This window comes from Necator americanus, chromosome II (genome assembly GCF_031761385.1).
Source record: "Necator americanus strain Aroian chromosome II, whole genome shotgun sequence".
In the NCBI taxonomy this organism is placed as follows: domain Eukaryota; kingdom Metazoa; phylum Nematoda; class Chromadorea; order Rhabditida; family Ancylostomatidae; genus Necator; species Necator americanus.
In genome coordinates this window covers 11,687,591-11,713,596 of record NC_087372.1, presented here as the reverse complement: position 1 = coordinate 11,713,596, position 26,006 = coordinate 11,687,591, and the positions used below count along the sequence as shown (strand labels likewise).

General features: G+C 41.5%; 3 protein-coding genes across 7 annotated transcripts; 1 reads left to right on the top strand and 2 right to left on the bottom strand.

The window, feature by feature from the left end:
- Positions 1-3,440: 3,440 nt before the first annotated feature.
- RB195_017565 (uncharacterized protein) lies at positions 3,441-5,799 on the bottom strand (the record flags this gene model as incomplete). Of its 2 annotated transcripts, XM_064184616.1 has the most annotated exons (4): positions 3,441-4,437; positions 5,013-5,079; positions 5,136-5,257; positions 5,567-5,799. In XM_064184616.1, the coding sequence occupies 4 exons, from the start codon at positions 5,797-5,799 to the stop codon at positions 3,441-3,443; spliced, it is 1,419 nt and encodes a 472-aa protein (XP_064040497.1). The 2 variants fall into 2 exon arrangements, with proteins under 2 accessions (XP_064040497.1, XP_064040498.1); XM_064184617.1 differs by lacking the exon at positions 5,567-5,799 and having other exon boundaries at positions 5,136-5,175.
- A 1,912-nt stretch (positions 5,800-7,711) lies between these two features.
- RB195_017564 (uncharacterized protein) lies at positions 7,712-11,692 on the top strand (the record flags this gene model as incomplete). Of its 2 annotated transcripts, XM_064184615.1 has the most annotated exons (3): positions 7,712-7,750; positions 11,303-11,433; positions 11,536-11,692. In XM_064184615.1, the coding sequence occupies 3 exons, from the start codon at positions 7,712-7,714 to the stop codon at positions 11,690-11,692; spliced, it is 327 nt and encodes a 108-aa protein (XP_064040496.1). The 2 variants fall into 2 exon arrangements, with proteins under 2 accessions (XP_064040496.1, XP_013308882.2); XM_013453428.2 differs by lacking the exon at positions 7,712-7,750 and having other exon boundaries at positions 11,258-11,433.
- A 4,523-nt stretch (positions 11,693-16,215) lies between these two features.
- On the bottom strand, positions 16,216-24,786 carry RB195_017563 (uncharacterized protein; the record flags this gene model as incomplete). Of its 3 annotated transcripts, XM_064184612.1 has the most annotated exons (9): positions 16,216-16,428; positions 17,684-18,340; positions 19,724-19,787; positions 20,877-20,983; positions 21,041-21,134; positions 21,212-21,312; positions 21,631-21,768; positions 24,596-24,690; positions 24,750-24,786. In XM_064184612.1, 9 exons carry the CDS (start codon positions 24,784-24,786, stop codon positions 16,216-16,218), a joined length of 1,506 nt encoding a protein of 501 aa, XP_064040493.1. The 3 variants fall into 3 exon arrangements, with proteins under 3 accessions (XP_064040493.1, XP_064040495.1, XP_064040494.1); XM_064184613.1 differs by lacking the exons at positions 16,216-16,428; positions 17,684-18,340; positions 19,724-19,787; positions 24,596-24,690; positions 24,750-24,786 and adding exons at positions 22,834-22,997; positions 23,378-23,417 and having other exon boundaries at positions 20,873-20,983; XM_064184614.1 differs by lacking the exons at positions 16,216-16,428; positions 19,724-19,787; positions 20,877-20,983; ... (3 more) ...; positions 24,596-24,690; positions 24,750-24,786 and having other exon boundaries at positions 17,606-18,304.
- Between the last annotated feature and the right edge of the window lie 1,220 nt (positions 24,787-26,006).

Sequence of the window (26,006 nt, the reverse complement as noted above, 5' to 3'; positions counted from 1 at the left end):
GCAATGACACGCATTTTGGTGATATGGAAACTCTTGTGCAACTTGAAACGAAGATGGATGTATAGAATTTGGCCGAATTGAAGTATCGAACAGGATGTCGATGTTAATCGCAGAGACCGCGCAATGGGAGAGATGCGGAAAGTGCCGTTAGTCCGTGGCATACATGAGGCTTGAAATTCCGCTGCCGTACGACCCGCTCTTTGGTAGCACGTGTGGAGTCTATCATCTTCGACGCTACTGAGCACTTCTAGCGGGGCTCACAACTGATAGCGACTATAGCCATGTTTGAGCATTAAAATAATATCTAGAAACATCAATACTGGTTTATTTCGAGAAGTCTAAAAGGAGGCAAATGCACTCTAGAAGCTAAAGGGTATACGATCTACAACACACACATCCTAGTCTTCGCCACTACAGTTATTGTAACCGGTAGCTGAATAAAGTTTTTTGGCTTTAGTTTTCTTTTAGGTTCGGCTGTAAACTTATCTTCCTACTAGTGTATCCAAAAAGTAGCAATAATTTTCAAATTGAACAAAAACGGTATATTATTCTCTAGAATTTATTTTATCATCTCCAAAGTACTCCGCTTCGGCAGGAATACACAGATACCAACGCTTCTTCCAATCTTCGTAACATTTGTCGCGTTAGAGTTCCGGTATGATCTTGGGTGCCTTTTTTGATGCCACTTTTATCTCTTTAATCGAGTTAAAACGATGACCACGAAATTAATTTCGGGAATAACCAGGAGTCAGACGGATCCAGATCGGGTGAACAGGGCAGTTGCGGGACGAAAAGAGTGGAACGTTTTGATGAAAAAGTCGCGAAGGTCCAAAGCCATGTGTGATGACGGATCAAATAACGAACTTTCGGAAGCAAAACTCAACAAGAATAACTCATTCAGAACTGACACATCCTGTCGTCAGCAATTTCTGAATATTTAGGTGGAGATTTGAAGCTCAAATGTAGCTATAACCAAAAACTATTAAAATATAGCAACTTCTGTGATAAGTGAATAAGTGACTTGGACAGAACGGTAACAAATCCGTCAACTCGCGGTTTATATACCCTTCTTCCTGCCCGCCATGATATTTCGAAAGCTCTCAGCTCCCTTGTCTTTGGAACGCCGGTTAGCGCCCTCCTTCCCTCCTTTTTTCACTCTATAGATAGAAACTAAAAATTAGAACAACAGAACAAATAGCATAATGATAACACTAGCCAGTTTATAAGCATGCCAGTCGGAATGTCCGGCTAAAGTCGGACTTCAGACTTTCTGTAGTTTGAGCTTCGCTGATCAGTGAAAGTTCATAGTAGTGGCATTTTCTGTAAAATTAGATTTGTGTTTTTTAAATAACACTTTCCTTCTCTTTTTTATTATAAATTAAGGCGAAAGATTACAGAGTTTTCCATCTAAACGCGTCAATTCTACGTTTGGAGAATATTCAACCATCAGCTTCAAAAACTCCTTCGATACCGTAATAAGACAGATACAATTTGAAAGCATTACTCGAAGTATGGGTGTTCCTTCTGATTTCCCCCAACAGTTATCACCGAATGATGTTTTCACATAAAAAGACGTAAACAACATCATCGCAGTGATAAAGACAAGTTCCACATCAGATCATGTAAACTGTTGGGTCCTACTTTAGCACGCGTTTGTGTGGGTGTTTCCACTTTCTGAAGAAGGCATGCTACCAAGTTGAGGCAAACGTGCAAGGAATTAGATACCTGGAGGGTTCATAGAGGTGCAGTGCAACACGTGCAGTGGACATGGAAATGAAACGGTTGCAACGTCCAATTTACCTATCGCGACATCCACACGAGGTTACACCGTGAGACCCGGCGCACCCCATTTTACAGATTTCTGAAGTCGGTGCACAAATCCGACGCGGGTGGACGCATCCCTTATTCGAATTTCGTGACACACACATACACATACACATACACATACACACACACGGGGCGCGCAGGCGGCGCGGTTCGACTGGTCTTTGCATAGATGGTTGTTGGCTGCTCACCACAGTGCGCTCAATACCCATCAAATTGCAGAGCCGCCAAACCGCGCCGCTCTGAACTCTGCGGGCAGCTGGAGTTCCGATTTGTCACCTCTTACCTCAGTATGGACGTAACTTCACGCTGAGACAACCATAGAAACTAAAAATGAGTGCAACCTGTGATAACACTAGCCTGATTATAAGCATATTCAAATTGAACTATTTAACTTTACACATTTAAGTCGTTATTGTTACCAAGTAAAAGTGCACAACATCTGGTTATCTAACGTTTAGATTTCGTGAAGTGGACAAGTTGGCGACGCAATATTTCTGAACAGGACGGAGAATTTGTTACCACACGCCCTCATGTTACTATAGAAATCAGGGATGCAGAATGCTACTGTACGTTGTCATTGTTGCCTAAGAAAGGCTTTCGCAAGTGATATTAATAACCTTAAGCATCGTATACTGAGTCGTCGTTCACTGTGTATTTGGTCGCACTAGACTTCTTCAATAACTTTCTTTCCGAAGTTCACGTAAGAAGCGATAAGTTTGTATACGACAGGTATTCGTCAATCCGCCAATTTAAGGTTAGAAAGATCAGTGTTTTTTCTACAAATAACATAGAAGTTAAGCAAAACGGAGTTATGAGGCGTCACTGCTGCCCAATTTCCGAGAACCTTCCTTGAACACTCTTTTTTGCTGTTTATCTTTCTGTGGAGACTGCGGATGGTCGTAAGTAGTACGCCACATATAATGAACAACAAAGAAATTATGGTTGGAAGACTTCTCAAGAATTGGGTAACAGCCCTTCACTTCTCTTTTCTCCAAGAATTCTACTGCGTGAACCGCAAAGGCTAAGCCTATAAGGTCATCGCTGCAGTGCCGCTTGCTGTGTGCAGTACCTTCTGCCATAAAGGATAATAAGTAATGAAGTGAAGTGAAAACAAATTGGTAGCAGTGCCGTCTTCTCTTACAATGGATAAAGGATTAAGGACAAAAGACTTCTACCCAGATCATGTTTGAGGCTTATGAACGCGCGTACAGCCTTACAATAACCGGCAGGACCAACCGATATATACACTTGCTGTCTCTCACTGTCTACGTCTGTTTAATTATCCTACATTTAGGGTGATGTACTTAAAATTTGTTTCAAAAAAGGAACAAAATAGCGGATGGACACATTGTTGAAAATATCAAGAAAATAGACTGCACATATACTGCATAAGCATAAATAGAAAAATCTAGCTGCTGTTTCTGTCACCCTTCGCATTCCCTAATTGTTTTGAAAGAATACTCCAGATTGAATCACTTGCTAGCCCAATAATTATTTTTTATACATATGTTATATTTGGATAACTTGACAAAACACATGTTCTCTTGCAGTACTCAGTTAAACATATTTATTGGATGAACTAAATAAAGCCCATGACAAGAAAAATAACTTTTTTAACTGGCAGCTTTCACATACTGTTTAATAATAGCCTTCTTAATAGAGCTTTCAAGTTTGCGCTGATTAATAGCCTTCTTGATAGGGTCCTCACGTTTGTTTTTAATAATAGCCTTCTTGATAGCCGCCCCTAAGTTCTTCTGCTCTTTTTTTGACATTCCGTCAAGGGGAAGGATTGGTGGCTTTCTGAGGTTAAGTTTCGTAAGTGAAAGCTTGCGTTTTGGGTCACCATAATTGGATTTCTGCGAAAGAAGGGTTTTTAGCGCAGCCTGTTTCAGTTTGTCCTGAATAATAGCCTTTTTGAAAGAGTCCTTAAGTTCTTCCTTAATTATAGCCTTCTTGATCGCTGTTCCTAGATTTTGCGGTTCTTTTTTTGACATTCTGTCAAGGGGAAGGATTTGTGGCTTTCCGAGATTGAGTTTCCTTTGCCCCGTCAGAGCTATTGAACGCTTCTGTTTCAGGACACCTAGGTCGGATACGTGCAGAGGGAGAGTTTTCGGTACACCCTGTTTGAGTTTGTCCCGAATAATAGCCTTCTTGATAGCCGCCCCTAAGTTCTTCTGCTCTTTTGTTGACATTTTGTCAAGGGGAAGGGCTTGTGGCTTTCCGAGGTTAAGTTTCGTAAGTGAAAGCTTGCGTTTTGGGTCACCATAATTGGTTTTCCGCGAAAGAAGAGTTTTTGGCGCAACCTCTTTGAGTTTGTCCTGAATAATAGCCTTTTTGAAAGAGTCCTTAAGTTTTTCCTTAATAATAGCCTTCTTGATCGCCGCTCCTACTTTCTTCTGTTCTTCTTCTCTTATCAAGATCTTCTCAATTTTCTCTAGTTTTTGGCGAGAATTATCACCACTCGTGAGTTTCTTCAGAGACTTTTTCCCTGCATTTTTCATCACGCACTCCTTTTCACATGCTTCCTTTGTCTCGAAATTGTTATTGTTCCCTCCACATCCGCCATAGATGAACACAACACATTTTCCTTCCTTTTTGTCGAAACCGTATCTGAAATTCATTTGTGAAATCTTCCTCATTTTACGTAACAGTCAATGACGAATACGTAATAGAAGCTTTCTTGAATCCATGTATTCGAAGCTCGAATTTAAGAGTGAAGGAAATCCTCGGACATGGGAATACTTTTTCTTAGAAAAATCATTCATCATTTCCTTTTTTCGTGCTGCGACACACTCTTTTGTTTATTTAAGTGGTATTGTTAAAAGAATGTTCTAAAGATGAAAAAATCTTTCTTCCTCATAATTATTCAATTTTCCCTACAAAAATAATTATATGTTCAGTACTAAACTACTAAAAAAAATTTGAAGGTACGAGATAGAGGAGGTTCCATGTCTAGTCGGATCAAAACGTCATGGGGTCGGTGCAGTTGCGCAAGCAGCTGTGGTCAAAGCGTGCGGCGGTTGGGAGGGGAGACACTCCCTAGCTCCACTCATCACTGTAGTACGTTCGAAGCAAGCGGTGGTCCCACTTTGATCCCAACCTCTAGCGCCACCTTGCCGCTTCAAACTCAGTCTACTACGCAACTGCACCGACTTTCAGGTCGTCCTGACCGGAATATAACTAACCTCTTATGAGACGCTCGACATTTTCCCGGGTCCAGTTTCAAAGAACAAATTTCAGATAAACCATAGGCTGGAAAAAAAACTGTTTGGACCTGTAAAGTTTTTGAGATGTAGGTAGTGACTTACCGACAGAGGCAAACAGCAGCACCACTATAAGAGACCTCATTTCTGGCACAATTTTTTGCCGTTTCGTACGCTTAAATACGGAGGTTCTAACAATAAAGAAGGACATCATTGGACTATTTCGCCTATAAAAGATGGGAAAATGTTTTGAAAACAACGCTATTTGGGATGGAATTACGTTATATTAACGGCGTTATTCGAATATATTTCAAATAGTTATTACGCTTTTTCGCAATCGTGCAATGCTGAGCATTTTTAGTGCCGAGAACTCTTCTTCTTCTCCAGTGTTTATCCCTATTAGTAGCAGGGTGGACCCTCCTGATTAGGCGACTCTACTTTGTCGGTTCCTGCTTTTGATCATTGCGGCTGCCAGTCAACTTCACGTCAATGTGAATCGTATCGAGCCGGTGCAGTCTTCGTGCACTTAGCTTTACCGATCTAACAGAGGTACGCCGCCTCTCATTAGGATGTCACTTTCGGAGTGCGTCTCGTTCATTCTCTCGCCAATAGGGACCACGTCTAATTTTCGCTGACGGATGTAGTTTGAGGGAGTGAAACCAATCGACAATCGCAGCATCTTCATTTTTTTCACTCGGAGACAGCTTTCCCCTTCTTTAGTTCCGGGGCAGTAGTTTGGGCCATAGAGCGCAGTAGATCGAATGTTCATGGTTTCATATATCTTTGAATTAGGTGGGTCCTTTTGTCACAGGGCACCCCGGTGGTTGTTGGCCTCTCCACCCATGTATCGTTTATATTGACAGTAACCTCACGTGCAGTGTTGCCATCGCGTGCAAGTCGAACCCAAAATATTTCAAAGCTGCGTTCCTTAGAAGGTTTATGCCGTTAGATCTGATGGTACCAGTCTCGTTTACGTCAGTCGTCATGTGCTCGATCTTTTCAACTTTGAAACTGCGCAAACCTTGCCAGCCTACCGTGCCACACTCGTTTTCGCTACTGCAGTTGTTATTTGTCTTGAGACGCTATCGTGACTGCGTTGAGTAGCCAGGCTTCAAAATATTTCGATTTGTGGTGCCCGCGACTATCATAAAAATCGGCGGAAAGAGGGCTTAGATAAGATGCAGTCTAACGAAGATGGGAATTTCTGGGAATACTAGATGAAGTGTCCTGCCGCATCTAGTTTTCTTCCATGTGAAAAGAGGCTTCCGTTCACGTTATTGAAGCCATGAGACATTTTCTTCCATATTCTCAGTTTTACTGTGGCAAGATTTCACCAGGTGGTACATAAGGCGTCCACCATCGACATTCTTTACGGATGGTAGGTAGATGTACAAAATAAGCTCGCCTTCTCTCGCCTACAGTCGTTGACCCGAACAGGTCCTCATGTGACTCTACTTTCTATGTCGATTCTAATTGTGAGCATAAGTGGACTATGCTGTACGGCTTTCGCATCGGTGACGAGCTTTCAATCGTGATGTGTTGCTTGCTTCATCTGCTTCGTCGGACATGGACAAATCTTCATCCTAATGCATATGCTGGAAATTTTCGATCTACGTATTATGTTAATGTAAAATAAAAGTACATGTTTACATATGTATAAAGTCTATTACATTCGCGCATCACAATCGGGTTGGTTAACGCCAGAAAATTTATTCTAAAACTTTATTTGGCCTATGCAGTGATCAATGTAATGTAATTTATGGAACACTCACCGATATGTCTGGATTTGCAAATAAATACAAAACAAATATATTCGAGAATAAAGACATGCATTGGTAAATAAGAAATATCCTAATAGAAAGCGAGGACGTCTACTGAGCGGCCCTTAGTGCTCTCATGGAAATGTTTCCATGAGGTATGTGTGATTACCCACAACAACTGTAAACTCACAAGTAACTATGTATCTAGAGAAGGCCGTTCTTATAGCGACCATCTGTTAGAAATTACTTATGAAGGCTCCAGACCCATAGTGTTTGCTACTAATAAATGTTATGACGTGCACCATCCTTAGAAATTCTTCTATATTCACCACCAGATTGTGCTTCAATCTGATTCTCATTTACCGTGCCTTCGGAACAGTATTGAAAAAGTACCATTTTACAGCTAACCAAAAGCTCACTAAAAAATATCGATTTGGCTGAAAGGTTAATCGGATCACTTTCATCGGCAAAGAATTGAGGTTTTAGTTAAACAGTGGGAAGCCTCCATGATCTAGATATTTGCATCTGCTAACAACTAGAAAGTTGTTAGCAGATGCAGATATCTAGATCATGGAGCTATCGAGAAAGAGAGAGTGGATCTCGCGTAAAGTCTACTGTTGTTGTGCAGAAATTGTGCTTTTAGATTTAAATTGCAATTCACAATTTTTACTGTGAGCGTAGCGTAAACGTGTCTCAAACTTAAATTGTTATTCAAATTACTGCAAGAAAACGACGAGACATGATTCATGTATAGTGCGCGGACGGGTATGCTGCGTATAATGTGTGCCACGTACGCTGAATTTTTTTTTTTGCAGTTCTCCAACTCTGAGTATGAGATAATTTGCTCTTGTTTCGTTTTGTTCTATCAAGAATAACAATGGTGTTTAGGGATTTGTTACAGCTTCCGTAGGTGGAGTCAGAATGGAAGGCTACGAGAAGCTCGATATTTGCTTCCAAGAGGTAATGTCTGGTAGGTGGGAATACTTGTGGTGGCCACACACTGTCCACTCAGCTATTCACAGAGATCCTTACGGTTCACTGTATCCGTTGATCTTAGGTCAATAACGTCAATTCAATAGATCTTCAATTTCAAAAGTCAAAAAATACTACCGTGTCGAAATTTTTTCAAATCACGAAAAAAATGATACCCAGAATCCAGTGCGTGTACAACATTGGGGTGTTTTGTAACTCAAAGAGAGGTTGTACATCACTTTTTTTGCGGTAGGAAATATTTCTGCATAATACTAGTCTGAACGTCCGACTGACGATTTTGAAATAATCTCGACTTGATCGCAAAATATGTGGCGCGTAAGCTATAAAAAAGAAGACACGCATTAATATCCAAAGCTGATTTTGTTAGTGCGTATGGAAAGGTGGTAATGCTTAAAAATCCCGCTTCATAATTAGGAATTTTGAGTTTGCAGACGGATCACACAACGGTATCCCCAAGTGTCGCGGATTGAGTCAGAATTTCCTTTTTCTATTTTTCCACGAAAACAAACAAACAAACTACTGCAAATGTGTGCAAATCAGCATTGTTGTTCCTTCCTTGGCTTTCATCATCTTTCTTCCATCAAACAATACATAGTCTTTCGATTACCGTTTTTGGCTTTTTTCATGTTTCTTACCTTTTCATTTTTCATTTTTTAATCAAATATTTCGTGCCGCATTTCATGTTCTTCTTCCACAAAACAAGTTTTGCAAGCAGTTTCGTTGATTTTGTCTGCGAAGAAAATGGAAGCTGCAGAAAATGACACTCCACTTTAATGGTCTGAAAAGACGAGAACCAATAATATTTCAAAGGATCTTAGCACAATATCCCGTAGAATAAGAAATTCTTTATTGAACAGCATAACAATTTGAAAGTAGTTTCCATTTCTACGTGCTTTTTCACTTAGAAAAATGCTTGCGATTTATTCCTGAACTGAATAGTATGTATGTCGTTATTGTAGTGCTCACAACTTTGATTTTTGAAATGCTTCCAAATGCTGACGAAATGCAATCGTCAAATCGTCAAACAATCGTCAAAATGCCATTCTCAAATGAATTTTGAAATGCTGACTAGACAATGGCAAGGTTGTTTAGGCTCCTAAAACAATATGAGCTATTATGAACATATATAGTCGATCTCGACTATATTCTTATTCTACTCAGCGTTCTATTCCTAATTCTTCCTACATTAGCAGAGGTAAAGAACCTGCTAGCGCACCTCAAGTTGATTCTCAAGAGAAAAAATGATGAAATTGGAACTACCTCTCATGAACTAGACATCCAAACGCTCTCTTCTGCTCAAATCATCGAAATTCCGGACAAAAACACTGGTCCTGTCGAAGAGAGGTTGGTTTTGCTTCAGGATCAAAGTTTAAGCAAGAGATGGATGTGAAGCTGATGCTGAAAAAAGAGGTCGCAGTATTGTGATTCCAAGCAGAGAAGCCTCGAAGGAGAATTTGTCGTTGCTCTTTAGCGCTGAATGTAGATTGCTGGCACGAAGTGGTTTATAGATGGGGAATATCCAAGGGAAAAAGGTCTCGCTTTGTCAGAGTTGTACTCTCCTCTCATTTCCATTGGGGCATGGCTTTCTTTTGATCTTTTGATACTAATCTTACCAAGATATTTGAGCGCAAAAGCATGATTGTTGGAGAAAATAAGGCTCGCCTAAAAAATGAACGGTTTTTTTACGCGTGAGAGTAGTCGCATATCGCTGATCTTCCTTGTAAACCAATGCCGGGAAATTTGTGATCGGAACGTGGACCTACATGAACCTCTTTGGAATGAAGCCAAGACTGCTTTCTTAAGAGTACACAGCATGGTGAACAGATCACAATACTTCACTCCTTCATTTGTGAACACCAACCTGATGTCTTAGTGGTTGCTAAAATGTTGCACAGGTTTCAAATTTCCGACTCCTTGATGGTGGTTCCCGATTTCCGATTTTGGTGGATGGTGGTTCCCGATTTACATACTTCATCTTTTCCCCAGACAGCCCGTTTCAGAAGGGTAAAGGGGTTGAGGTATCTTATGTTTAGTTAGTAGAAGGTTTCATATGGTTCTTATTTTAGTCAAGCATGAAGTGGCTGCTGATTTGACGTGTCTTGAACTTCTCTTTCCTTTTACATCTCATTCTCTCAAGTTTGCAGCCATCTATTGTGCCCGAGACTGATGACGAAGAATTGTTTGATACCATTATTGTATTCTGCTTTTTTTTACCTAGGATCACACTGTTGTGTGTCATTAAATTCTGACATGAACGAGCACTACAACGACTACTGAAGGTTCCAGAACTTAATTTGGAAGTTGTGATCTTCTCCAGAACATTAAAGTCACTACTCGTCAACGCGCCATTCTCGATTTCTTTGTTTCTTCCGGTACAGGTGCCAGTGATACTGAAATTATCACCTTTAACCACTTTCTATCAGAATATTATCGCTTCCAAGTTTGACTTAAGTACCCATAAACTTCTCTACCTGTCTTTCCCAAATTTCGATAGTGCGAACTAACCCGACTTACAAAATCATCCCGCATGAGCAGACTAGCTAACATTTTTTGATAACTACTAGTAATAAGTTGTAGAAATCGATCTCCGTTCTTGTCTAGTGATTTATGACGAGGTGAAGTAAAGGTCCAAAAAGATATTATACTTGCTGTAAGCACTTCAAAAATCTCAATTAGGAAGATTGCTTAATGGCATCACCCCACGAATCTAGGGTGGTACGGATTTCAGGCGGGTAATATCTACACGGGGTTGTAGATTGTGGGGAAGAGGGTGGTTTCGCTCATTTCTTTCTGCATCGGTGTAAACGGACGACTCCGGAACGCTGTTTCTTACGACAGCTTCTGTTGCAATGCGAAAACCCATTCCGACGAATCGCAGATGGAGGCGGGGCGCAAAGTTTCCGCATTGCAACAGAGTCCGTTGTGAGAAACAGTTCCGGGGCCGTCCGTTTACACTGATGCAGGAAGAGATGAGCGGAATCACCCTGTTCCCCACAATCTACGACCCCGTATAGCCACTATCCGCCTGAAACCTGTACCACCCCAGATTCGTGGGATGATGCCTTTAAGATTATGAAGGATTCAAATTCTTGAGCAACGCCACTGCACAAAACAGGTAAAGAAGCGAATTCAGAGAAAAGTTCACACTCATTAGCAGCACTTCCAACAATTAAGCGCACAAGTCTTCGGAGGAATTCTTCGAGTTTCGAAGAGCTGATGCAGCATTTGAAATATTCAGTACTATGCAATATGCGCTTGAGTCCCTAATTTCTCTACAGTAGAACTAGCTTGGAGTGAAATTTTAGAAACCGCGGACATAAACCTACTCTTTCGTTGATGTGTTGACATGATATTCTAAATGTCCTCTATTACTGATCCTCAAAACTCAGAAAAGCACCTTATTAATATGTGTAAAATTTCTACACACTTTGAGGTGGTTGCTAGCTCTCAAACTTACATGTTTTAACCACATACATGCAAACTGCTTCAGATACTATAAAATCTACTAGAAACCTTCAGGGAAGGATTGACTGCGTCCCCAGAGCTGATGTGGTGTTTATTCGCTTCGAAAGCGAGCCGGATGACCCGTGGGCTATTGATCAGATCGATGTAGATGTACGTTTTCAACTGGGCCCGACTGCGGAACACTGGTATGAACCTTGTCTTTTTAGCTCCCTCATTCTGGTATGTATGTCATAGCAGATATATGTATACATGGCGTATTCCACGCGCATATTTTCACATGTTTTCAGGCATCACTGGCATTTTGAACACGCAGTTCTGTTACCTTGTATATCATGGCTGAAGAATTCAAAAACATATCAGATAGGACCTCGAAACGGTCTGTTCATTGAACATCAGTACCTGTACTCTCCAAAAGCGGGAGAGAGAATTCGAGATTGGGTTTAATAGTCCTTATCAGTGTTAAAGAGTAAGAAACACTAAACAGCTTTTTCTCATTGTCCTATATCAGCAATAATTGTGGATAATTCTGCTTTTAATTGCTTGCTACCATGAATTTTTCAATTGTTTTTGTTTCTTGCTCAAAAAGTTACATAAACTTGTGAGATTTCCACCACTTAAATAGATTCTAGAAGGTCTATACCGCAACGATCTAATGAACTAAACGCTAGTTTCCTATACTAAAATAAAACTAAAGATATGATGTGTATCTCATGTTTTGTTTTTACAGGAGAGATCAGCCACAATAACAATCTTTTCTTTTTTAATATACGTGTTTCGGGTCTAATCTCCCGCGACTATTTGCTCCAGTTTCTCAGGTTCCTGGCATGCCGCTCGAAAGCATCACTCCACGAATCTGAGGTGGTACGGATTTCAGGTGGAGTATATGTATAAGTATATGGCAGTAGATTATGGGGAGGAGAGTGACTCCGTCCATTTCTTCCTAATTGCCGTAAAAAAACGGCCCGGAAGATACAGCTTCGGGCGTTCTGGCGCACTTTTTTCTACAAGGAGTTCGACTGGAGCGCACCAGCCTTGTGCGGCGCCGCATCTTCCGGTCCATTTTTTACGGCAATTAGGAAGAAATAGACGGAATCACTCAATTCTCCATAGTCTCCCATCCCGTATACGAACACTCCACCTGAAATCTGCACCACCTCAGATTCGTGGGATGATGCCTTTAAGACTTACAGCCAGATTTTTTGAGATAGAAACGTCTTCTACAACTATCGGGCAATCATCTGAAGATTAGACGCTTCAAGCCAAGGACGAAGACTTTGACTTTGAAATTTTTCAGTCAGTCTCAGCGAAAAAGAACCCGAAAACCGACCAAAGTACTAGATCGGATTCGAGGATTAAAAAATTATGTTGCGAAATTAGTACATAATTGTGTTTAGGAAATCAGTCAAATTACAGCACTCATGTGGAGAGCAACCCGTGTGTGACAGAATAGGTTCTGCTACAAAATTATAAATTAGTAATACAACAGAATACGCATTTGATAACTAAAATACTATTGATCACAACCTCGGTACGATTAATGTACAATGCAGCAATTACAATACGAAGCAAAAGTGAGGAACACATACCTCAAAAGGCGCCACGACAGGCAAGTTATTACAGTTGTAAGCATCCCTCATGCAGGAACCCATCACCACTGGACTACGCTTTTTTCTGCAACAACGTTGTTCTGTTTCCTTCATGGGGTGATGGAAGCGTCTCTGTCTTGCACCACTTAAATGACACAAATTAACGCTTGATCTCGTCTCCTTCGACCTCCTCATCCACAGGCATCTCCTTAGACGACGGTGGCAGCTCTTTTTCCGGAGACTTCATTCTTGAGACTCTTCCTTGATGAACGATGGGAAATATAGCGATCCTGATACCCCTTTGACAACTTGCTTCACGAGTAGGAAAAATGAGAGAGTGTCTCCCTGTTTTTGAGCATACACTTTGGCTGATGGCAGAGTCTCTGATTGGCGCTTCATCCTGGGGCGCTCGACAATGTTTTTGCATGCATGCACACATCATCTTGCACAAGCCTCATATCAAACCTCAAACAATTTTTTTTTGGCTCTAAATAAAGTCATATTAGCACAACCGCCTATGTGTTCAATTGATTGATGATACATCGAATTAGATGACGGCATCAGCTGGCTTGATTAAAAAGATAAGGAGATTGACGCAAGACGCGCCCCAAAGTTCACTTTAATTCAGAATCGTTTGAGGTTTACGAACGTATAACTGGCCTATACAATGACTTTCGGGGGTTAGCCGATGTGTCAAAGTCAGTGTTTTTATCCTCCCAGACAAGTTTGGTACCAATTTATCGACTCCGGAGGCATGAAAGGCTTGGTGAGCAGTGGAGGGGAGACCTACTATCGATAGTAAAGACAGCGGGACCTCTCACCGACTGCGCTACACCCGCCCCTACTGATTTGGTTTGATCACTCACTTCGATAAAAGGCAAAAACGAAATATATCACGAAATTGACGTAGTATGGGAACCTGTGGAAAACACAGAGTTCGGAATGTGGATTACCAATGGAGAGCTTGGCCCCTGCTCATTCTTCTCAAACTGTATAGAAAAACGACGTGGGACGTTTGTTCTGATGAGGTACGTTAGAACGCACCCCGCTGATCCTCTCGGCAACCTATTCATTGATTTCATTTAAATGCGTTGATGAGGAGAACCTACTAATCTTGGCTGCACACCTAGATGTGGCGGGTGCCCGAGGGTTCAACCTTCCAACATACCTTGTAGGGACAAACTCCATTTCTCCCGCGGTTTGTTGAGAGGATCAAGGGAAAATGAGAAACCACTCATGTTTGTAATCTACACCCCGAACTCTATGTTAACTCTACATTTTTCCACAGGCTCCCACACCACGTCCATTTCGTAAAAAGGTGGCTTTAAGTTCACTTCCACATCGTACTCGTCTCGCATGGTTGCTTGTTGGCGTTGTGCCATACCGTTGTGATAGTCCACTAGATTTTTCGTTAGATTTCACGTCACTTTGCAATAGTCGGAGCAAAATGAAAAATCTAACGTAAAAGTGCTCTATTCTTGCTCCATATATATATATATATATATATATATATATATATATATATATATATATATATATTTCTGGCGTATTTATAGCAACACCAGCTGTATACGCATCCCAGCTATCACATGTCTTGTCAGATGCCAAATACACGAGGCAGAGCACCCTTCTCATTCTTTCGATTTCTATAGAGTAGGTATAGGACAATCGCCCGGCTTGAAAAGAATCCTAATTGGTTTAGGTGCGATTCAGGGAGAGCCACAAAGTTCGGGTGCTGTAAACCCCATAGTCGTCCGGATGGTGTAGATGGAACGAGAACTGACACGGTCTGCCACTTATAATTTAGCTCCAGGGATTCTTTTTCGCAAGTATTTTTGTTGGTAGCAACAAGCCTCTTCCATCTCGGGCAATTCTATTCGACTATTCTTGGGGTTTATTAAAACGAAACACACAACTTTTATTCCGTTCTACTAGTCGCTGTTATAGCTGCGCTGTTATCATGCTGTCGTTAATAACCTTACATGGATCTGACCATACATGAGTCAGTTTGAGATGTTTTGGTTTCCTTCTGCGGTGATAGAATTTTGCGTACACTCTATCGCTTGATTGGCGCGAGTGGTTCCTATTCTTGCTATTTGACGTTATGACTACTCTTCAGGAGGTCCTGATCTCTTTTGTTCTGTCAAGTTGACGGACGTTCAAGTCATTATCTTTTTCCAATTCTGAAATCCCCATAGGAAAAAAATGTTACCAGAAGTTATACGTCATCTGATGGGAGCCTCTCGATTTCTGTAAATTCTCTATTTAGAATTTATACATATGAAGAACTGACATATCTTCATACTCCATTTTTACACGAGCACAGTTGCAACGTTATTGCTGCTCTCGTAGGTATAGAGCGGGACCCTTCATATTTATTGAAATGCCTTTACTGATGAAAAGCAGCTGTTCACTGTCGAACTCAGTCCCACTTCAAGGGTTGTGAAAGATCGGCTGTTCCCGCTAATTGTGGTGTAAATGCAAATCGGCTACTACGCTCAACAGACTTTAGTTAGTGTAGAGAGTGTCGTACACTCTTCATTGACGGAAGAAAAGGTGGAGTGTGGAGAACGGAGTATACAACTAAGGAGGTGAGATTAAAAATCTTGTCTGGTACAGGGAATGGGGTAGTCTTAATAGTGCTCCGCTCTCCCAAATACTTTGTTTTGCATTTGATCGATCGCCGATAGGATATTTCAAGGTCACAACACTTAAACAACAATGTAAACATCCTCTTTTCTCTTAAGGTAAAGATATTGAATACATTTTTTCTGACACAAACCGCTTTTTGCAAAGACCTCCAATAAACTTCATTCTAGTCAGTTGGTGCAGCAAGCTTTACTACAGGTTGTTTTTTTTAATGTGAAGTGAATTGAATTTAAAAATGTTTTTTTAAAGACAGCGTATAACAAAACAAATTTGATATAGTATGAAAACGCCAGAGAAACCGGTTGAGTTCGGGTCGTAGATACGGAAGGCAGCTTTTTTCCGTGACGATTAGTTGGGTTCCCCTCAAAATCTGGTCGTCGTAACAAAAACAGCGTTTGTTCTTGCGCGAAACGTTAGAATCTGAAATCTTCTTCATGCTTCGGTCCCCTTAGCAACCTATTCATTGGTTTTACTTGAATAGGCTAGTGAGGAGACATCATTGGTTTTTGACTGCTCGCTCGTGAACGCGACGCGTGTATTGGTGGCGCGTTGGAGTTGTAGAAGGCCGTCTTTCGTGTTTTGCGATGATTACGGGAAATTGAACGGACCCGCTAAGGTTTTCGTAATCTACAGCCCGGACTCTACGGTTTCCTTGCGATTTCTATCTCTACTTACAAAGTGCTGAAGTATGACAGTGATAGGGCAAGTCTCTTCATATACATATTCGAACAATCAATATGAAGCCGGAGTTTTATAATCGAGTGAATAATGTGCTAGAAGTGGATTTATAATAGAGCAACCGCCATCGACAACCAGTGTATGTCCAACCACGTACGATGAGACATTCCGGTCAGCAAGAAAAGCGATTGCGTTCGCAATTTCCAGTGCAGTTCCAGAGCGACGAGCTGGTATACGTTTGGCATCCGAACTAAGGAATTTTTCGCGCTGAAACAAGTTTCTTAAAACTGATTTTTTGAACGAATAATCAAATTAGTTGTGTAGGTTCTTAACACATATTGCACAAATTTATATGCATATAACTTCGTGAGATCGTGAAATGCCGAGAATTCGTGAGATGACTCGTCTATAATGATATTAGTCTCTACAGTTACTGTTATCTCCGGTTTGTCATATGATTTTATTACTGTAATATGTATTTGTCAGAATTGAGGGTTAGGTATTGCCGATGTGCAGGGATATTGGTGTAGTTTAAGAAATGTTACGATACTAAAGAAATTATCTCTGGAAGAAAATAGAAGAATACTGAAATATCTCTATATTTTCTATATTTATCTATATTATAATCTTCTATATTTTTCTAGAATTTCTAGAGGAATCCATCAAAAGCTTTTGTCCTCTCTTATTTGAAAGTACACCTTTTGGATTCAGTAAGATATCGTTCGTTTGTGTAAGTGTAGGTTATGTGCGGTTTAATGAAAAATTTCGCGACCTCCACGCAGCACCTCATCGTCTCCCATTCTTATTAAATGTGCTGTTGTCTGATAGTGACAGCTGTAACCACCCACGTATTTCTTATCTGTCTCTACTATCATAAAAAGGAGCACTTGCAGCTGCGCTTTTTAATGATCTCGGATCTTTCCTTAGAAAGACGGGGGTAGGGTGTAGAGGAGGACTACGAGAGTAAGCACGTTCAGTTCCACTCTTAATCGAGAAAAAGCTGTGAAGAAAATCTCGTTTTCCCTACAATGCAACTTGTTAAGCGAAAGAGCACGGGATTAAGCGTTCACAATCATGAACTACACTCCAACTCCCATCTATTTAGTTAGAGATCCCAACATCGTCAATTTTGTGATACGTTGCCTTTAAGAGCACCAATTGCATGAGCTCTAGTTCTTCTTCGCAAATCCAGTGTTTGCGAGCGCTCGTCAGATATGTGTTTGCTGGGGAGACTCGGCATGTCCTATGATTCCGTTGTTTTTTTTGCATGTCCTATGATTCCGTTGCTATTTTTTGGAACTAAAACTCGTAAACATATTTACTCATGCATCTGCAGAGCTCAAAAGATCAACCTTGCGTCACTAGTCTTCCAAATTGAGGCTACTCGAACACATTGAAACTCGAAAAACTTTACCATATATTTCTGGAAGACAAATACTAATTTTTACCCAAAGTATCTAATTTCTAAGTAAGATACGATAAAATTGCGGTCGGCTGGTTCAATTGGGCTCAGCGGGTCTACTTCATTACGGTACCCTCCACCGGACTCCCACGTCCAGCGTAGAGAGGAGTGCTTCTGGAATTGTGAGTTCCCATGGATGGTCTTAGTCGTCATGATGAACCCAGAGAGCCTCCCCCTGGTCGATCCATTACAGGCCGTGATCCCGATGTGAGGTTTCTCAAGCATTCTTCTTGGGCCACCTTTGGCGTTGAAATCGCCAATTATGACCTTGTAAAAGACATGATCTTCTCGGTAGAACTTCTCCAGGTCCATATAGAAAGCTTCGACTTCTTCTTCTTCGTAGCCTGATGTTGGAGCGTAAGCGACGAAGATAGTCAAAGCTGGTGTTGGACCACATCTTCTCATCCGCAGACGTCCGATTTGGGTCATAAGTTGTTCGAAAGAGTCGGTGTTCTTTGCCATACTCGTGTTGATGAGGACGCCAACTCCACCAACACCTCTACTGTCGCATGTTCCTAAGAACAGTTCTTCTCCAGTTTCATATACGGCGTTGAGAGGGTGACGTCGTCTCGTCTCGGTCAGTCCGATGACGTCGTACTTGATCTTCTTGGCTTGCATCATCAGATCTTCGATGGCCGCTTCCGATGCAAGCGTACGTGCGTTATAAGTACAGATCGCCATTCTAGTCCTTTTCCGTTTCGGTAGTCTATATGACTCCTACAACCCCGTCCTACCTGGCGCTACCGTACCAGGCTTTCCTCCGGAATCAGGAGACTCTTTTCTATTACTGTGTTTTGCATAAAATTTAAAACCTATGGGCAGGTTGCAAGCCTCTAGTCCCATGAGTATTTGGGAGAACTTTCGTTCTCCCGAAGTGGATATGTGGAGCTTTTTTGTTGGAGGCGACTCCAAACCGCCTCCCTTGCACCTCCCAGTCCCTTGATTGCAGGCTTTTGGCCGGACCGACGTGCGGGATACAAGGATGTCATGAGTCAGTCCTGGCTCAGCAGAAACAGGGAGTCCATTCCTGCGTCTCTGGGCAAGCACAAGGTCGCTTTTGGTCCGCGATTAGCCCCCTATCCGCCACCCGGGGACGCGCCACGTAGCCTCGCGACTAACCGGCTGTGATCCCTCTAGTGAGGGAGATCCGTGGCTATGAATTGATATCACTTTTTTTTTCGCTTGGAGCAGTCACCACATTAGCAACCGACGTATGATAAAATTTCCGCTGTAAAGTTGCCACTATGTCTTAGACGAAAGCAAACGAAAATCGATTTAATCAATTGATTGTGCCAAAATGCCAAAGGCAGCCTGCAATTTGCATACTTTCCCAAAGTATCTGTTTATTGGGTCCGTATGAGAAGCGATGCCTCTTTTTACAGGTTCAGAATTGGTCTAAGCGATCCGAAGACGCACTTTAGACCTTAAAGACATAACAGATGCATCAGATGCTCCGTTCAGTTCGCTGAGGAGCGACCGAATCAGCTTGACCATGAGATCCACCCAAACGAATTGGAAATTTGCAAAGATAAGGGACTGGTCCCACAATAACCAGACCGTCACCTTCTCTTTGAAAAAGATCTAATTCCACAAAAAAAAAGCCGAAACATATGGGTCAACAAAGTACACGCTTTGTTTAAAGCCAGCATACCACGAATCTGACGTGGTGGGGAATCCGCTGGAAAAGCTAAAGATGGGGTTGTTTGCGGGATTTGGGGTACTCCGCTCATCTCTACTCGTCGTTGAAAAACGGCGTGGAAATCGCTTTAAATCCTACGAGGTACGAGGTTAGAAAGCTCCCCTATTTGAGCGTTCCACTGCAACTGAAATCGTCTTCAAATACGGCCTTTTTCGCAGCGTTTTTTCTTCGACGAGATGATGGATTGAGATGAGCGGAACCACCCGGATTCCGGATCTCCACGTCAGATTCGCTCAAAACACGCCAAAAAGGAGAGTCATGACATGAACAAATTCACCATCAAACAGAATCACACAAGTAGCGTATACAGGATATAAGGGAAACTCGCTTAAGTGTGCATCATCTATGTCTTTATAATATATTTATAAAATTCTGTTTTGTCCCATGACTAATCGCCTCACCTCTAGCTGTTGTTCTAATGTTGCTCCTTGTTTCTGCATGAAAGTTGTGGTGATGAGGCCAGGACTGGAACGATAATAACAACAATAACAGTAACACAGTAATAAGTGCAACAAAAATACAAGAGGAACGGCGGGCAATGAGAAACACAAGTGCGAAGCACTGAAGAAAACAATACGGTGTCAAGATATGCAAGTATATCCTGCGCTGTGTTTATGCGCTGTCTCTTCTCTTGCCCTTTTGGAACAATTCAACTTTTTACAACTTCTACTGACTTTGCTCCCTACCCAATGTTATTTTATGGATTTCCGGTAACCTGAGATCTTGCTAGCGTTACTGTTCTTTATTTAAGCTCAATTTTCTATCTAATCTCCACTTATTTGAACTTTTTCGAGGTAATTCAATTTATTTAAGCTTTTCCAAAATTTTTCTTTCCCCTCAACCTTATTGAATCTTGTATGTAACTTGAAGCCCTTGTTTTTTTCGACTATCGTTTCTTTTTTAATATGATCTTCAAACTAGTCTTTCCTTGGATGCTGAGTTAAGAATGGCAGAAAGCATTCAAACAGTAAAGTCGAACTACGAACACGTTTAAGCGACGGCAAGAGCTGTGCTGCTAAACGAAGCAGTTGTCCCGCCATAAGCACGTTACTCTCGACCAATCTAAAAAATTTCTTCATGCTCATCTTTTTGACTCGACAGTTCTTCCAGCGCTCAGTTACGCAGCGGAGACGTGGGCAGACACTGCTGCCACGCCTAGGAAGCTACTCGCTACCCACTGAGCCCTTGAGAGATGTCTTCTGAAGTTCGTTGCACGGAAGGATCAGCAGTTTAGCTCAATACGGATCAAGGATCTTGACACATCACTCACGAAACTTGAGAACATCTGGAATGACAATGGCGAAAGAACGAGATGATTGTGGAAGATTCTGGGGTTCGCACCTCTAATAAGCCATCTCGGCATCTAAGTAAGTACGTAAGTTACTAATTCTGTGGTTATTACAGTATATTTTCTGGATAAATTGTTAGTATCGTCTTCAAATGGCCCCACCATTTCACCTAGGACTAAAAAACTAAAAGACTAAAAGAGTGAATCCGAAGATTCATCTATAACGTACATCTTCTAACAGATCGAATTAAAAAAAATGAACTCACTTCACAGAATTCACGCGCACTCCTTTACCGATGTATTCTACTGCTAACGCTCTCATTAACTGATCGAGTGCTCCCTTTGACATGGAATAGTATGGAAGCGATGGGCACTAAAATTTCTGATAATAATTGACCAGGAGAACGCTTTCAGTATCAACGCCACTCACGCCTTGTGCGAGACCACATATGCTGCTGACCATGATGATTTCCCCTTGTCTCTCAACAAGATACGGAAGTGCAAGTTTGCATAATGCAACCACACTGAAAAATTGTGCGTTTTCGAAGTGTGAACCGCCTCCTCTTTTTATGCGTTCAACGTCGAATATTTCTAATTCCACCTGCGTGTATTCAGTTCAAGGATGTAGTCGTAGTTATCTAATTCTTGGTCAAGTCCTTGCTTGCTTGAATTGTCGATTCCTCCTCCTCCGGCGTTATTCACCTAAGAAACGCTCTACTCAATCTATTAATGTTGGCATTCGGTTTCGACTCGTCAACACTTTTCCACAAGTGCTGTCAACTTAACTGCATTATCACCTCCAGTGAGTTTCGAAATTTTACTCCCTTCCAGTTCCAGTCTAATAAAAGGTCCACGACAAAACAAAGTTATCCATGTTTTCGTTATATATTTTGAAAAAATTTGAAAGCTCAAATGAAGCTAGAGCGATTTCGTTCTTATGAGTGGATAAACTTAATTCACTAGTATATTTACGTCTAGAACCACTAACATAATGAAAATTCACTAAATTTACTGGCGTACTAGAATATCGATGCCGCCAAACTTCTTAACCGTAGCTTCCACAAGGTTCTTCTGAACGTCCGCATTTCTGAGGTCTCCCTTGATCATAACAATGTTCTCCTCAGGTGTACCACCTTGAACCATGACCTCCTTTGTTTCCTAAAGCAAAAGCCACTCATTCTTTGTACGCCAAGCAAGCGTGGCTGAAGTAAGAGTGTAAAACTATGGGCGTATGTAGAATACGTAAGGAAGATGGGAGCAAGTGGAAAGGAAAATCACCCGTGCTGTCCAGAAAGAGTCTCGACGTTCTTATTTCATAGCATTTTTGAGGCAACATGTCATAAGATTGACGATGTTGGTGTTCCTGTGGAACAATATAGAGTTCAAGGTTTAGATTAGGATTAGACTTTATTTAGATTATTCTTTAAGTAGAACCAATAAAAAAGCTACTGAAGGAACCCGAGCATGAACAAGAATGGCGCACCTCCTACGAACCAACACAGTTCCCATGCCGTTAGGCGATCAGAGAGATTTGAGCGTGGACACGTCCACGCTTATAATCTACAACCTGGACTCTATATTTGCCCAGAGAGACCCCACATCGTCAATTTTGTGATGTGCAGCCTTTGAATATTAGTGAAACCAGCTCGAAACAACGGAAAACACTGTAAGCAATGCCCGTCAAAATGAACATAAGTCAAATTGAGATCGTTTGATTGATTTACTTGAGCTGGAGCCAACATTGGTATTGATTTTCTTTAACATACTCATCACCCTACAGAAAGCATTCAAATGATATGCAAACTCAAAAAACAACATATCAGGTATTGCTGACCTCATTTGCTGAATCCGAAAACGTAACAGACCACCCCGTACCACAACCATAAAAGCTCTTCATAGGGACCTGACGGCCCAACCTGCGGATCCAAACTTTTACAGATATTGACATGCGGCTAGTTCGTTTGTGATCGCATTGTAGACTCCTTTCTTTTCATCAAATCCATTAATTATTCTAAGCTACCTTCAGTAAATCTTCCTTCGTTTGATGCGCGTTTTTCAATCGCCAGCATTCCTTCGGGATGCACCAACGCATCCAACTTCAATACAAATTCGTGAAGATTTATGAACTTGTATGCAGTCTATACGGTGAGTGGCAGTGGCTAGTCGATGTATCAAGTCACTATTCCCTCCTAATACATATTTGTCAGTCTCGCTAAGAACAACCATAAGGTCTATGGTTGTCCCTAGGGCAAGCACATTGTTGAAGGGTTTCACGTCTGCATGGTTCATGGTCAGCGACTGCTTCAAGGTAACCACTCCGTTCATCGTTGCAAGACGATTAGTCGGTGGAGGAGAAAGACATTGACCTAATAGATCTACTTCCACGCCTACGATTCTGAATTAAATTAATCACTCTACGAATCTGAGGTGGTACGGATTTCAGGTGGAGTATTCGTATACGGAATGGGAGACTGTGGAGAGAGAGAGGGGGGGGGGGGGGGTGATTCCGTCCATTTGTTCCTAATTGCCGTAAAAAACAGCCCGTAACATACGGCTTCGGGCGTTCCGGCGCGCTATTTCCCACAACGAGTTCCACTGGAGCGCGCCAGCTTTGTGCGGCGCCGCATCTTCCGGGCCGTTTTTTACGGCAATTAGGGAGAAATGAACGGAATCACCCCCCTCTCCATAGTCTTCCATCCCGTATACGAATACTCCACCTGAAATCTGCACCACCTCAGATTTGTGGGATGATGCTTTTAAAGGATACCCCTTGGAAGATACCATGTGAAATCACTATCGTCAACCATTTTAAAGTTATGTTTCGGAGTATATGACCAAATATGTGTCTTCAACCTGTCACCGAGAATTACTTCCACTTGTTTTAGGCTGTGTGTAAGGCTGCTAATCAAACCAATAAATATCTCAGATTTTACATTTTTCTGTTTAAAAGTCTTGAACAAAAAAACACAAGTCGTTTACTTAATTACTAAGTTGAAAAATATTATAAAATAGAGAATAGAAAAACTAATTATAATTATTTCTATGTTCACAGTTCCATATGAACGGTTACAATTTCTAGAAAAGATCAAAGCCTACTAGAAAAAGAACTCGAGTTTATGTTCGATTCAGTCAGGTATAACTGAGATCGACATGTCGGAGACCTATTCCATGGAGTAACGGCAGAAAGATTCTGGACATATCCATGGTTAACCTTCTAGACTATTCATTTTGTGGAAAGGTTAGGAACACAAATATGAATTATGAATAGGATGAAAGTCATTTAATTGCTGTCACTATCTTGAGTACTAATAAGAACCCTAGAACCAACGCTTGTCATTCTCCGGAAGCCTCACTGTTCCCTTTTTTTTTACTGCCTAACCATATTCAGTTCTGGAGTATTTCATTTACCAATTATTACCGAGGGTCGTCCATGTAGCTATTTATAAATCGTATTGTTTTTTTTCCTTCCAAATTCTGTATTTGTAACTCAAATTTTGTAGTGCACACGGTGGGTACGTTCATATCACCCTCAGTGATAACTCATTGGAAGAAATTCTTCCATCATTCCGTTTGAGGTTAATGCCCAACTAACCTCCCATATAGACATCTAAATGCTCACATTAAAATTAAAAAATTTTCCCTAAACGTGGAACTTGAAAACCGATTTATTCCGTGGCAAAATAAGAAAATATGCTTGGGAAAGGATCTACTTCGAACGTCTATTGGTGTTGACATACTGGTTTTTGATACTACATAAGAGGAAGCAATTACTTAAACCGGAGTCGTTTTCGAAAGTAATCTGTGTTCGCTGTATTCCTCTGTGTTTTCCTTCCTTTTTCCCTTTCTCCTCTCTTCCTGTTTTCTTTCTCACTTCGTATTTACTGTCATGTGTTTGTCCTTCCCACATTTTTTGCCCACAGCATTGAGCGCAATAAATAAATGAATAAATATATTTAAGAAAGAACTACACGCAAACAAATAATACCTGCAGCGCAGCTTCATTCCTTCCGGTTATTGTAACTTTGGCACCTTCGGACGCGAACAAAATCGCTGTCTCTTTTCCAATGCCATTACTTGAACCTTAACTTTCAATAAAAATGTGGAGTTGCAGCGTGAACTTACGTATTTAACGGACTCACCGGTGATGATGGCCACCTTATTCTTGAAACGAACCATCAGCAGAAAAACTAAGGCTAAAAACATTTTAGTGTGTTTTTATACTGTGGTGACAGTTATGTCACGCAATAAGTAAAAGCGTGAGTGAATGTAACTGACACTTCTACTGAACAACAACTTGTTGTTTAGAAAACAGGTTGTGAGCTATTTAGGAATTCATTCAGGAATACAGTATTCTACATTAAGTTTTGTTTCCGGTTGAATTAAAGGTTCACTTTAGCATTGGAAACTTGTTTAAAGGCATCACCCCACGAATCTGAGGTGGTACAGATTTCAGGTGGAGTATTCGTATACGGGATGGGAGACTACGGAGAGGGAGGTGATTCCGTCCATTTCTTGCTAATTGCCGTAAAAAACGGTCCGGAAGATGCGGCGCCGCACAAGACTGGCGCGCTCCAATCGAACCTCTTGTACAAAATGGTGCGCCAAAACGAATGAAGCCGTATCTTCCGGGCCGTTTTTTACGGCAATTAGGAAGAAATGGACGGAATCACCCCCCTCTCCGTAGTCTCCCATCCTGTATACGAATACTCCACCTGGAATCTGCACCACCTCAGATTCGTGGGGTGATGCCTTTAACAGAGCTTTTTGGATTCCTTTCACTTAATCGTGCTCCATAGTTCGTTATGAAGGGAACTATATCTGGAAGACATTGGAATTAGCAGAATTTCCTCTCGTAGTATTCGATGATGGGAAACCAGTTATCACCATTCTTAGCGCTTCCAAAGTAGTTTAGTAAGGTTAATCTGAAACCCTTTCGGCCACCATCCACAAGAAACTGGTGACTTTTGTGTCCTGTTCCATAGAATTTCCTTTGCCTTTCACCATTGTTGTTGTGAGGCTACAACACCTAAGAACTTGTGTACCGGGACGACTAAGCGGCAGCGCATCGCGAAATTGACGTAGTGTGGAAGCCTGATGGAGAATATAGAGTTCAGAATGTAGATGACGAATGTGAGCGTTGCTCGGCTTAGTCCCCCATAATCATCCTGAGAAACAGGGTGCGAAAAGGCGTTTGTCCCTACGAGGTACGCGAAAACGCTCCTTTTTTGCCAACAAGTCGCATCCACCAGCGAGCGGTCGAGAATCAATAACGTCCTCTCAGCAGCTTACTGAAGTAGAAGCAATAAAAGGGCTACTGAAGGAATTGAAGACTAAACAAGGATGGCTCGTTTTAACGTACTTCCTAGGAACCAAGACAGTTCTCACCGTCATTCAAG